The 14968-nt window shown below is 40.7% G+C and overlaps 2 protein-coding genes across 2 annotated transcripts; both read right to left on the bottom strand.

The window, feature by feature from the left end:
- Positions 1–179: 179 nt before the first annotated feature.
- LOC137297956 (procathepsin L-like) lies at positions 180–7464 on the bottom strand. Its single transcript, XM_067829961.1, has 9 exons — positions 7361–7464; positions 6520–6641; positions 5280–5385; positions 4402–4551; positions 3548–3671; positions 2422–2522; positions 1913–2088; positions 839–934; positions 180–403 (listed from the first exon to the last, which is right to left on the bottom strand). The coding sequence occupies exons 2-9, from the start codon at positions 6639–6641 to the stop codon at positions 304–306; spliced, it is 975 nt and encodes a 324-aa protein (XP_067686062.1). The 5' UTR covers positions 7361–7464; the 3' UTR covers positions 180–303.
- Positions 7465–10846: 3382 nt separating this feature from the next.
- On the bottom strand, positions 10847–14503 carry LOC137297959 (cathepsin L-like). The gene is made up of 7 exons (XM_067829963.1): positions 14379–14503; positions 13552–13657; positions 13106–13255; positions 12388–12511; positions 12065–12165; positions 11571–11842; positions 10847–10973 (listed from the first exon to the last, which is right to left on the bottom strand). The coding sequence occupies exons 1-7, from the start codon at positions 14501–14503 to the stop codon at positions 10874–10876; spliced, it is 978 nt and encodes a 325-aa protein (XP_067686064.1). The 3' UTR covers positions 10847–10873.
- Between the last annotated feature and the right edge of the window lie 465 nt (positions 14504–14968).

Here is a 14968-nt window from a genome sequence, read left to right on the forward strand (position 1 = left end):
TACAGACACAATACATGAGACGTCATGTATTTACAACGGTTACCTTATATGAACATGTACGGCTCCCGATTTGTTTCCAGGGTATTTACATGTAGCACAGAAGTGCAATATTCCAACTATATGACGACGGCAACTTGTCTCTAAGCCCGTGCCATATCATATATCAAAACATAAAACTATTTTTTGATTATGAACATTTTATTGGGAAAGTGATTAAACATTGCGGAATCTTTCTATAGATTCATATGGAGATCTTAACATAAATCGGCCTGAGCGGTCCTTCTATGGGTTATTGGCTGCACTTTACACAGTTGGGTAGCTGGCGGAGGTGGCAATGCCGCACATGTTATTCATGTTCCTTGCCATCTTGATGTAGCCGTTATCTCCCCATGTTTCACCCCAGCTGAAAACAAAACGTATAATAATGATGATGATGATGTTTAAAGTCCCTGCCAAATGGCTGAATGATGATGATGATGATGATGATGATGTGGGGGTTTATGTTTAAAAAAAAGTCCCTGCCAAATGGCCGAATGATGATGATGATGATGATGGTGATGATGATGATGATGATGATGAACGCGTATTATAAATGTTAAGTGTCATTTGACAGAATGCCATTGTGGACTGTGTAATTCACTAAACACTGTACCCAACGGGGAAAAGGCCACTTGTCTTATTGGATCTTTTTAAATAAAACTGCACTAATATAATTACATATTTTTATATATATAATTCATAAAACGATATATAATTTATAATACGAACATAAAATATTTTAGCGATCACAATGCTATATTAGAAAATGCACATTATTTTTACTGAAATGATGACATACCTGTTCTTGACGAGCCAGTAGTCCTGGCCCATCTCGGTGCCGTATCCTACAACCAGAACTCCGTGATCCAGCTGGGTGCTGCTGCACTCGGGGTCGCTGGGCAGAAAACAGTAAGCCAATTACAAGAGTGAGTGGGGTTTTAACAAAAATCCGGCAATATCACGGCGTCGGACACCAGAAATGGGCTTCACATATGGTATCCATGTGGGGAATCGAACCCGGGTCTTCGGCGTGGCGAACGGACGCTTTAATCACTGGGCTACCCCACCACCCTCATTACAAAGGTTTACGAACCACAAATATGGTCATCAAAGTGTTTCCTTGAAAAAAGAACCTGTTATGTTTAGGGTCTTCGTTGAGAGATTGATAGGTTAATTTTACACAGGAAGACATTTAAAACACATTTTTTCTTTTCTCATGTGATCTATTTTGAAGACACAGTCACGTTTTAACGTATTTTGTTAATTACGAGATATAATGAGTGAGTGGGTTTTGTTTTACGCCGCTTAATGTTCCAGAATTATCATCTAGAGTTGGTTATAATGATGGATAATAGGAAATATCTCCGATAGGAAAGATAATTAATTATTACAAAATTATATTATATATTCTTAATATCACACATTAACTTTTGTGAGAGACCTTTTAAAATATTCGAAAACAGTCTACATATTTAGGTCTTTATATACAAACATGCAACCAGTGATCAGGGATGTAAAATACATCTGATTCAATTTCTTTCAGACAGTTTGGTCAAAAGTACGGCTCCGATATGTATCGGTAATTCATCGCAACAGTAATGGGCTTCACACATTGTACCCATATGTGGAATCGAAGCCTGGCATTCTCCATGAAGAACGAAAGCTTTAACCACCGGGCTGTCCTACCCTCCAACCCATTTAGGTAATCGAACCCAGATCTTCGGCATCAGGAACGCTTTAGTCAGAAGGCCATTCCAGCCTCAAGATAAGATGTTCAGTAATGAAGATAGTTGTTTGGTAGATTGCTTAAATTGTTGATATTTTTATTTTGAATTTTTTTTTTTCATTTCAGCAGAGCGCCCCTTGTCCATACCTGTATACTCCACTCTCGTACAGCTGGAAGGACTGTTTGCTGGCGTCGATGGCGACCGAGATTGGGCCGATGGTTGCAGCAGCATCCTTTAGGGCCATTTCAGAATCTCTCTCGACGTCAACGAAACCAGTGTCGGTGGCGCCAACATCTTCACGCATGAAGTGGCACTTGCCGTTCTGAAAAGGACTTCGATATATTATAACAAAAAATTATTATGAGTATCTGCTTGTCAGTGGAGGCATGAGGAACCATGAGGAACAAAATAGTCGCATGACGCCACACTCACCAATATTCCAGAGATATGACAGCGGTCTGTAAATAATCGAGTCTGGGACAGATAATCCAGAGATCAACACCATGAACAACGTTTCGATACGATGTATGTGTCAGCCGAGTCATGGAACCTGACCATCCGATCCCGTTTGTCGCCTCTTGCGACAAGAATGGGTTGCTGATTATCAAATGCTGCCAGGCTCATAAGCTACCAACTGAAATGTAACCAGTCTTACCTTTGCCTTGTAAGGGTAGCTCTTCTCGGTGTCAACGCCGTTGTTGAGTTTTATGTATTCAAATGCCTGATCCATCAAACCACCCTGGCAACCCATGTTACCTGAAATACGACAAAGATCAATATTTTTACAGAACGCATTTCATTTAATAGCAACGAAACACGAATACAATATTTACTGCCTGACACCACGGGAGGAATTCACTTTTCATCATCTTAGGCACTATTCTTGACAAAACCTGCACTCTAACAGAAACCTTGACACATGGGGGCAAATTTAGAGCGTGCGCGTGCGTTCGTACGTGTATGTGATTCACACTGTACATGATTCTCCATTAAAATCATCACACACTCACACCACAACTCTTCCGCACCACACCAAGGTCCCGGGGTAGAATAGGCCTTCAGCAGCCCATGCTTGCCATAAAAGGCGACTACGCTTGTCGGAAGAGGCGACTAACGGGATCGGGTGGTCAGGTGGACACATGTAATCGGTTCCCAGTTGCAAAGATCGATGTTCATGTTGTTGATCACTGGATTGTCTCGTCCAGACTCGATTATTCAGAGACCGCCGCCATATAACTGGAACATTGCTGAGTGTGGCGTAGAACTCAACTCACTCACTCATCCACACCAAACCACACAGCACACCCCATCACACCACGCCACATCACACCACACTCCTAGATACAAGTCATGAACGGTCCCCTCACAGTGTTGAAGAACAACAACCTGAAGGGCCGATGTTTTAAGAGTCCCCAATCTATTTCAAACAGGTTCGGCCTAAGGCGTGACTTGTATTTGTGAGCGAAACATTTTTCATTGCCATTTACAAAAATAATTTTGACTTGGCCGCGTCCCGATGATCCATTTGACCACAATAACAATGTCTGTTAGAACGAGTGTGAGTGAATCTACAACTCAATAACACGTGCTAAACTTCCCAAAGTGTATTCTGAGAGAAAAATATATAAATGTGTTCCTCCCTCGTCACATTTGTTCTATAAATATTAAAAAGAAAGTCCTTCCGTCCTCATCACTTTTGAAAAAAAAATGTGCTCGAAAAATATTTATTTCTTATGCAGCCAAACGGAAGTTAGATGCAATAAGGTGCATAAGTCACTCACCCTCGGGCCTGGAGCAGTCCATCAGGTTTTGTTCTGAGAGAGACACCAGCTCGCCTGTAGACTTGAAGTGTTGTCCCTCCAGGGAGCCAGTGGCGGAGAATGACCAGCAGGAACCGCATTGTTTCTAGAAGTGATGGGAGTTAATATATCAGTTCTGGATTCAGAAGGCAGACAATGTCCACCTAACTTAAGTCACTGTCACACTTTCTAAAGCAACTTCCCAATGTGTAAAGACAAGTGTGAAATTTTCTGCCTGGAAACGTATCTCAGATGATTTTGGTTCACGATCTATTGATATCGTTTGCCCATTTTCGAGAACTTATGCTTGCGAGAAACTGGACCCTGAGAGTATAGGTGCGAGACGTGTATTGACTGTAGTTGCATGTGTTTATAATGGTACCACCGTTTATAAACGTATGATGCGGTCAACCTTTAATCACAATCTGGTATCACTGTTATAATATAGTGATTATCAAACACAAGTTCATGTATTAGTTGACATCGTGCAGGCGAAGCAGGGAATTTGCATGAGAAAAGTAAGTGAGAGAGTTTCGTTTTACGCCGCACTCAATCTATAAATATGGACCAAACAAACCATTGATCAACAGCATGAGCATCGCCCTACGCAACTGGGATACAGTCACGTGTCAACCAAGTAGGCGAGTCTACCCACCCGATCCGTTATTCGCCTCTTACGAAAAGCATGGATTGTTGAAGATCCGATTTTTCACCGGTCGGATGAGGATGGGGTTTCGTCGCCTTTAGGACGAAACCAGTGGTTCTAATGATCCCCGATGATACATGTTGATTTCGTAAAGTGAATTCAAGTAAACTATTGACTTTTGCTTCCTCACCTGGTTCTTGACGGGTGTGACGTAACCCTTTGGCCTCCAGTCAACTGTGTCTGGCAGTTCGGTGTCCTTGGCTCTGTGGACTACGGAGGAGTGGCGGGTGAAGTTGCTCATGCGGTATCCGTTCATATAGTAGGCGTATTCACCAGTTGTCTGTGAGCAATCAGTGAGTGAGTGAGTGAGTATGGTTGTACGTCTCTTTAAACAATATTCTAGCAATAGAGTGAGTGAATTTAGTTTAACGAGGCATTGAGCAGTATTCCAGCTATATGGAGTCGGTCTGTATATAATTGAATATGGAGCAGACAATCCAGTGATCAACAGCATAAGCATCGATCTCCGCAACTGGGAACCGATGACAGGTGTCAGCCAAGTCAGCGAGCTTGACCACCCGATACCGTTAGTCGCCTCTTACGAGAAGCATAGTCGCCTTTTGTGGCAAGCATAGGTTGCTGAAGATCTATTCTACACCGGATCTTCAGAGGTCTAAAGCAATAGAAATTGGCTTCACACATTATACACATATGGGGAATCGAGCCTGAGACTTCAGCGTGACGATCGGACGCCTTAACCAACAAGTTATCCTGGAGTATGACAACTGCACGATTTAAAAAGTAGTTACAATTGTCTTGAAGAAAAGTTTCGTCTCAGAATATAATCTTTCGCCACATGTCCGATTGTGTTAAACTTCGGATAACTCGAAATATTCATGCAGGTTCTTTTAGTTTCGACGCAATGGTATTTTCACAGCAAAGCCAAAAAACTGGAAAACCTTAAGTCAGATATATATTTTCACGCCCAACAACATTGCAAATTGGCGGTTAAACAGCTACATTTGATATTCCTATACGAACACAGGCGCAGTTATGGGGGCTACTCACCCAGTCTGCGAACTGATTGACTCCAAGTTTGAAGGTCACTTTGCCCTGGTCATACTTGTCATTGTGCATCTTGATCGCCTGAAGATTGTTGGTGAAGATGGCTCGTCTGGAATTGATTTGAATGTCTTAAGTCATGTGAAACCTCAGGAAAACTTAGAAAGTTCAGGTATCATGTGCTGTTATATGTGTAAAGCTCGGCTATTATATGTGGAAAACTAGGCTATTATACTGTGGAAAACGCGAGTATTTCTTTGTGGAAAACTAGGTTATTATATGGGGAAACTCGTATATTGTATGAGGAAAACTCGGATATTATATGTGGAAAACTAAGTTATTACATGGGGAAAGCTCGGCTATTTTATGTGGAAAGCGCGATTATATTATGTTGAAAACTATGCTATTATATGGGGAAACTTGGACATAATAAGTGGAAAACTAGCCTATTATACGGTGGAAAACTCAACTGTTTCTTTGTGGAAAACTCGGCTATTATTTGGGATATGGTCGGCTATAATTGGGGGAAAATTCTGCTACTTTTTGTCAGCAATACGTAAAATACTGAAATGTATGTACATGTACACGAACAGATGTTTTTGTAAACGCCAAAGTGTCCCTCTCTTGGTACGGTACTTCAGGCAACTCGGAGATAGAAACAGAGTCATCATATGATCAGTTCAACAATGTTGAATACATTCGTCAACGAAACGATCGATTTTTAAAATGAAAAAAAAACCAAACAACTTTAAGCAACATATTCACGAAACACAAACTCTCTACTATTTTTGAGTTTAATATCAATTTTAGTACAATTCTGGTAAAAGTATTTTCTAAAATTTCAGTAAAAACTCTAACCAAAGTCAAAACTTAGACTCAAGTTTGTTTCGAGAAATCGAGGCCTGAATACGATCTAGTACACATTTGTGTCGAACCCTTCGTAACCCAGAACACCATTCACTTATACTGACACTGTTACCTCGATAACAATTTACATTTGAATACACACCCCTGAACTCAACATTCAGGCTCACACATAATAATTAGGGCAAAGGCCATTAGATGGCTGCTGCAAAATATTACAAGAAACCTGACACCTTCGTTGTTCTCTGTGTGAATCATGAATGCATTGTCATGAATCACTAGGTCAGCATTAATGTCAATGGTGCGTTAATGCACCATCCGAAAGTTTACTTTTGAAGCATTACACAGTCATAGGAAAAGACCTGAACTCTCTGGAACTGACCTGAACATGTCCTCGGACAGGTCATACTGTTTGTTGTGTTTCTGCTTGAACAGCTCCCAGTTCGCGGCAGGCAAGGATAGAGCAGCCACGACAACGGCAGCGAACACCACGAAACGCAACATCTACAACATAGAAGACACACGTCTCACACATTGCTCTATTTATTAGATCAAATTCATATATTTATAAAAGTCCATGGGTTTGAATATATACCCATGAATTACAAACCAAACTTTAAGTAAAAGGACTTTCAGTATGATGAAAACAGCACTGTGAGTACCAATAACAGTGGATCTAAGGTGATGCCGTTCTATGAAGCTAGACACTGGAACAGGAACGCGTGAACTTCCTAGCTATCCCTTCTTGTCTACGTTCTCTTTGCTCTTTGGTAATAGTCACAGAGCATGAAATGGCATAAATAATAATTCCTGCCTACGCAGTCTTGTTATCACATCATAATATGATGATTTCTTTTGGTCAGTTTGTTAGCTAAGTGTTGGCATTAAACTGCAGAAGTTTTGTTTGTTTGTTTTTTTGTTTGTTTTTTGTTTGTTTGTTTGTTTTTTTTTGCAGAAGGCTTACCTGAATACAGAACACGTTCATGGATAACAACTTCTTTTTATTCTTTATCACGACGTTTCAAGGTTAATTCTTGCTCCTTCATTAGTTTCTGTATCTATTAAGTTGGAATATTTAAAAAAACAACTGGTACACTTAACAATATGAAGTCCTTCTCAACCAGAGACAACATTCAAACTATCATAACAAAGTTCGGGTAACAAAACAAAGAAATGGCATTTAAGGCAGTCAAGGTACAAGAAGGGTAACTCTAGCTGCTTACCTTTCTGAGTGTGTTGGACTTGACGAGGAACAACAAGTGAGGCCGAGACACCAGCAGCGGCCGTTCTTATAACCCTCCTTACATCTCGTGATCCGAGACCTCGTGCCCAAGCCACGAGATCTGAGACTTTCAAGTTGTGATGTTGAGGTACATTACACGTATCGATTACACACAAGTAAACATAGCACATAGTTTTCTAAATGAGGTTAATATTCACCACAGGCTAAGACAGCCAAATGTAAAGCACTATCAATGAAAGGAAAATACACTTAGGAAATTCTTCATTCTCCTTCACTACTCTTCGACTGTACACCGATCATGAACCCATTTGGAGTTCATCGTAATATTTTGACACAAATAGACTAACCAGTGTCACTGAAATGGAAAACTCCCCAGGTATCTTCAGTTAGTGGTACGGCATGCACTTTATAAGTAAAATGTCTGCCATCTTTGTACAAGCACATGTCAGAATCATCTTAACAGTGCTCTTCGTTTAGTAACACTAGCATTGAATTAGAACCACCGAAGACAACACGGACATATCTGAACACAATGATGTTTCTTGAAAAATGTAGTTTAACTTGCGTGAAAGTCACAACATTTCACCTTATCTGTGGTTTGTGGAGAACTACCGACATCGTTTATAATATCGACGACCGAGCAAATAGAGTCTACACCAAGTTTGCAAAAACAAACCGTTACACATGCTGAAAATTACCATCGAATCAACATATGGGACGTAACTAGAAAACATTTAGTTGTAAGCACGACGTTTGAAGAACGATTACTACAAACTGACTAAAGCATCAGGCGAACCAAACAAGGCAGGTCCTAACAAACATTACTAGTACCATGAGTGATAATAACGCAGTGAAACAATTTATAACGATTTCAAATACCATAGCAGGGCAACTGTTTAGCATGGACTCATAAAGTACACGCACGATAAACCACAAAACAATAAACAGGAACTCTCAGAAATACATGAACGTTGTAAAGGCTTCAAGAATAAGAAGAGCAAAATCAACCATGAAATTGTTTGAAACAGCCAGGAACAATTCTGCTGGCATCAGTTACTGTATGCATCAGCCTTACTTGAAGAGAAGTGCCATTTTGAGGCGTTTTCCGTCTGCAAAATCACTCACTACCTTATCAAAGTTGATATCAACATCCCTGTGAATATGAAGTATTGCAAGTACAGTAAGCAGTTCCGTTACCATTGTAGACTCGAGATACGTTTTATCACGTCTCAGTACCCTGAAGTTGCCGAAGACTCTGGCATTGGTGCAAGAGTGTTGATATGGATATTTGGATAAAGATCTTTGGATAAGTCCAGTGTTCCCAAAAAAACACGATGGTTTCTCCTCGGCTGGAACATCTTGCCAAAGTGATTGTCATCGCCTGATTTCTACTTTTTTGGCCCATGTGAGTTCTCTTTCAGCTCATTGAACCGTGCAAATATTCACCTACCTATTTCCTTGGTCATATAATGGATTATGTGTTGAGTAACAACAAGTCCAAAGATGAAGCCAAAAGACTGAATGGAACATGTAAGGGACGTCGCTGTAGAGTTGCCATCTTGCCCAATGGCAATCAAACTCACAACTATATCATCGAATGATGCTTTGAAGTGGACAGCGAACTCGCACGACTTGCCCAACGTGTTTCACAGGGTTCAGAGTCCCTCGCTTTTGCCCCATTGCTTTCTGTGCATTTTCATTTGAGTCTAGTTCTTTGGTGTATGCCAAGAGACGAATAAAAAAACGCAAAAGCAATGCTTCTTACTGTTAGCATAATATACTTGACTGACGGTATGCAAAATACATGAACCAAGGTCAGATTCAAACAGTCAGACTTACAGCGAACAAAGAATGCCTCGTACTGAGGTCTTATGATGGCTTTAAACCATAACCTTGATCCATCATATAGAATGCCCAATCCCATACATCTACTAGTCTAGATCCGACAAGAATGAGTCGGCTAGGGCAGCTGGCTTTGTACTGTAAGCCTCGATGAAACCTAAAATGATTCTTTGAGTATAGTTTGACGTTGGTCGTTCAATGAAACGTGCATAACAGAGATAGAAATCTGTTCTCTGGTTGAGGAATCTGTTGCCTAGTCAGCAATGAGAGAAAAACATGTTTGTGAATTGTAATCTTGTACCAACTGGTTTGTAATTTGTGACGAGCAAATATCAAGAAGTTCATTTTGGCTGTTGATAAATATTTCCTTCTGCTTGTGCCGTTTTGCAAATGGCTGTTCAATAACTTTGCTTTGAACGAATAATGCAACCGTCTACAAAATTGCTTTTCTCAGCATCATGACCTCTAATGGCAATTTTCTGTGTCCCGCACAAACGAGTATCTGCCAATTATCTTGAGAATTGAACGATTTCTTTCATCGGTTTCCTTGTGCGTATTAGAAAGTTGACAACAAATACCATCATGTATATGACTGACAATTGTTCTATAATTCAAAGATTTCTCGATACAAAATTGATGGGAATCAAGGATGGTATTTCTTTTTATAAGCGTCCTGATATTTACCCAATCATTAACGTACCATGATTTTTGATTGCAAAATGAGCACATGGTAAGCAAATGACGCCATCTTTTAAAGGAGAATATCTCAGCCAAATATCGTTATCAATATGTGTGGAATTAAATTTCCGTTTTACACAGCTAAGTTCCGTTACAGTATATTTTAGAGTTTTGTCAGCCCTTATATCTGTTGAAAGTAAATGTTTCGTAGGAGTAGAAGAAATTTGTTTTGATTGTAGTTCACTTTCTGCGTGCGTGCTAATATCAGGACCAGAGAAACTCTAAGACAGTTTCGGTGAATCTGATGCCAGTGAAGGATTACAAATCGCGCCATCTCCCTCGACAGAGCACAAAGAACAGTTACTGGAAGTCATGATTTTTGACCGCACTTTTACAACAAAAATCATTTTTGACAGTTCTCACTTTTAAACGTTTTAGGCATGATTTCCGTGGGAAACCAAATAATTTATAATTTCATTGATTATCTGCATTAACTGCAGTTTTGCTAAACGGTAATTTGTTATAAATACTTTGACGCGAATAGATTTTAACAACTTGACAATGCGGCGTACGTGTTTGGTCTGACGGAAGCAAATGACTCCAGTGCCACACAACTAAATAAAAACAAAAACATTTTTGACACTTATATAAACACTGTGCTGGTCATCGTGTAATTGGATAAAATCTTTTTCCGCGAAGAACAGTGCGTACCGGCGGCTGTCGCCAATAAAATAGAGAAACATTTTACAGGAACCTCGATATATAATATAATTCTTTCACTGAATTTCGAAGTGCAAGCACGTGCTTTTTAGTGCTACATGGTAGTTACGCCTCTGAAACACTCAATTATCATAAAAATATTTTATTTACATATGAACGTGCAATCCGTTATATCACAGACGAAAAAACACAAGAACACGGAAGATGTGGTAGTGTATTGAGATGAGATCTGAGACTGGTATGACAGCCATGTTTAGACTGTTGGGTAGCTGGCCTGGGTGGCGATACCGCACTGGTTGTTCTTGTTCCTGGACATCATGATGTATCCCTGCATTCCCCAGGTCTCGCCCCAGCTGTAACACAACATAAATAACAGTGTCACGCAACATAAGGAGAAAAAGATTCAGTGAGTGTAGTTTTACGAAGGTTTAGCAATATCCCGGCGGTGTACACCACAAATGGGCTTCACACATTGTAGCCTTATTGGCAATCAAATCCGGTTCTCCTGTGCGACGAGGGAACGCTTCAACGACTAGGCTACCCTACTCCGAGAGAAAAAGAATTACATGGATGTGTAGAACTGCAGCATGAAGCCCGATAATCCGATTGTCGAAGTTTCTGAAGCGACTGCCTCCATGGTCAGCTGGAAAAATATCTTCATGGAGAGAGGATGGTTGGCGGTTCTATCACTGGTTTCGTCATATCAAAAGAAGTAAACGATGGTATTTGTTTCAACCCCTGTTTGGAATTCAGATTATGCAAGGACAGATTGACTCGGAGTAAACTATTCAGAAACTGAAAATGGAGTTAAGTCCATTGCTTATAAAACAATGGCATTGTGCAGGCACACATACGTTCATGCACATCGTAATGTAAGTGCAGTAATCTTGACGCTAAACCTCCGTTCGCTGCATCACAGAGAACTGACAAAGTTGGACTACACAACGCACCTGTTCTTCACCAGCCAGTAGTCACGGCCACCCTCAACACCGTATCCTACTGCCAGGACACCGTGGTCAAGCATTCTGGAACTGCAGGCAACTTCATCATAAACTCCGCTTTGGTAACTCTGGAACGATGGATGAGAGGCGTCGATGGCGACAGAAATAGGGCCCACTTGAGCCACGGCGTGCTGAAGGGATTCCTCGGAGTCTTTCTTAATGTCGACAGCACCAGTATCGGTAGCACCAACATCGGCACGCTTGAAGCGGCATTTCCCGTCCTAAGTTGAGATAATAAGGTTCATGAAATACACCAAATATTCAGGAAATTACTCTTAGTTATCCGAACACCTATGCCAGAAATAGGTCAGATTTATTAGGATATACCATATACACTAAGACACAAGCTTCCATGTTATTAAGCATACACTCGATTTTAGTAATCAGGTTCAACAAACTGTTTTACATCTTCACATTAACATTATGCAGATGAATGTTCTTACTCTTGCTTTGTATGGATAGCTGGCCTCAGTGTCAATACCCTTGTTAACCTTGATGTACTTGAAGGCCTGGTCCATCAAACCACCTCCACATCCCATGTTGCCTGGAAGAGACAGAGGATAGGTTGATAGGATAGGTTCACTTACAGACTCATTTAGAAGCTGATCGGACACTGGGGGAAAGGTGGACTACAGGACGTTCCGTAGCAGACTTTGAAGACCTAGATCGAGAGAAGACTGAAGAGGCCTCTCATTACCTTAAAGGTCGTGACACGACAGCGATAAGGCCACTTATTCAAGGGACCAGCTCTGATTCAGTTCTTTACCTTCTTTCCTAGAACAGTCGACCAGGTTCTGTTCTGACAGAGACACCAGTTTGCCTGACTTCTTGAAGTGTTGTCCTTCCAGGGATCCAGTTGAGGAGAAGGCCCAGCAGGAACCACATGCTTTCTGGAATGAGGAATAGTTTAGTATGCTTTTGGAAGGGACTACATTTCGGGGGTGTCGTTGACAAAAAAATGTCTGACATGTATCCGTTATTTTGCAAAGTGAAAAATCGACATGCTATTACAGTGGAAGCTGTCATATCCGGCATCTGTCCAATCCGGCAAGTTGCCAACAGCAGCACAAAGTCTCAGTCTTACACCTGACTTGTACATTTATCGTAAGCTCTACAATCCAGCACGCTGTCTAAACCGAACTATTTCTTCAGTCCCGATGAGTGCCGGTTTAAACAGCTTCCACTGTACTTTTCAGATGGAATTGGTAGGCTGTCTACGCTCCCCTTTTAGCAGTCACTAGGTATCGTTAATATTACGCAGTAGCATCACGATCACAAGATATAATATAGCGTGAACTGCACACTGGAATCGATGTTTTCACTTATCTTCAAAGTCAATAACATATAAATATACGTTTGGAACGAATATCCAACAACTCAGTACTAAACTTCGTCTGGGTATTTCCTTTTCCTTTTCCATGAAAGATCATAACCTATAATTCTACATTTGATTACATTTAGTTTAATCTATCAGCAACACACACCTGGTTCTTCACGGGGGTGACGTAGCCCTTTGTTCTCCAATCGACGTGGGTGGGGAGTTCGCTGACAGAGTCGTTACTGTAGACTCTTGAGTTTGGTGTCTTCAGATCCATACGGTAACCGTTCATGATTTTAATGAACTCTTCGTGTGCCTGGGAAAGAAAACCACATGATCATATCAGACATTAAGACTGTTTCCAAACTTACCCTGAAAAGTCTAACCATCTTATCTTCTACAAAGATGATTAACCCTTCAGAAATGGATTTACTTAATCGTAGAAACGAACTGAACTCTTTGTCTACCAAACTACATCACACTCTGCTGATCTTGTATTCCGTATGCACACCTTTGGCATCACTATAATAGTGTATATTAACATCAAACTAGCTCATTCATGTAAATGTATCACATTTACCACCAAAGCAATCTCAAACTGCCTCTACTCACCAAATCAGTGTATTCATTGACGCCAAGTCTGTAAGAGTGCATCCCCTTGTCGGCCTCCAGATTGTGTTTATGAATATAGGCCAAATTCTTCTCAAAAATGAAGGCCCTATACATATAAAAATCGTGGTGTTTGACTGTTACGTTTGTGAGAGTAAAAATAAACATGTTTGCAAAAGGGTTTAGTGGGAGTGAATCAAACTGTGTTTTATATCTACCCATATTGGGACCGTTATTATCAGATCTGCCTACATCCATCTTTTTATGTCTCTACTAATCTTCGAGTTGTGTTCGCTTGCTTGTTACCCCGTATCCATATCTGATGTGTTGCTTTGTGTCTGGCCTATTCCTCTTTGGCTTGCAAACGTGTGACTACCCTGTGTCCGCATGCTGTTGACTACCGCAGAGCCTTCTATCCATGGCTACCATGTTCTGGCTGCCCTATGTCTGTGTTGCTTCTGCTCACCTTATAGCTAGGTTTCCTCAATATGCCAAACACACATCTGTTTTACCCTTTTGTTCCTTACTAGGCCTAACCGAAACACTGTGCTTGCCTATGTCGAACCAGTATCTGCTGGCTCAAATCTACCCAGGGTCATCTTCCCGAAACCAAGTCTTAGACTAACGCTTACTCCCCGAATATACGTATAATTTTGCGAGTAACAAATACACCCAATTATATTGAAATGGAGCTCCAGTGAGGTGGGAGATTACCACGGGAATGGAGACTTGCTTTATTTAGGGCTTTGACATTGCAAGAAGGGCAGGGCAATAGGGAAAATATTGGTTCAGGGACTGTGAGACAGACTAGCCTAACTGTGCTTGCCTACCTTTGGGTCTCCACAGACTCTTCGTATTGCTTATTGTATTTCTCCTTGAACAGATTCCATTCTGCGGTCAAATCGTAACTCAAGGCCACTGCCAACAACACTGCTGCTAACACCAGACGAAACATCTGTTCGTGATGAAAATGTGTTAATACCTTTTTCGACGTTTCCCCTAATACACCAATAAACAAATCTACAATGATATTTTGCTGATTTCAATGCCAATGTCATTCCTCATACAAGGTACGCATTCCACAGAATATTTGAAGGATTGATCTAGTTTAAACGAAATTAATATCGATATCAAATTGCATGATAAAATACGTATTTTGTCGGAGGCGCACATTTGTACTTTTGATTCAATGTTACTGGTTATGAGATCAGAAAATATTGAGTTAGTCAAGTCTGAATTTCAGTCAGTGGATATCAGTACAAATGTTGTCTACTTACTGCGGTCAGGATGGTTAGGTTCCGCACAAATAGTGACGATTGCTGAAGAAACACCAATATTTATATCTGTCGAACTTGCCATGTGACTTTCTCGTGTTCTTGGTGCAAGTGTCATTGCCCAGATAAGCGATAACTGATGATCG

The sequence above is a fragment of the Haliotis asinina genome, chromosome 10, assembly GCF_037392515.1.
Source record: "Haliotis asinina isolate JCU_RB_2024 chromosome 10, JCU_Hal_asi_v2, whole genome shotgun sequence".
Taxonomy (NCBI): domain Eukaryota; kingdom Metazoa; phylum Mollusca; class Gastropoda; order Lepetellida; family Haliotidae; genus Haliotis; species Haliotis asinina.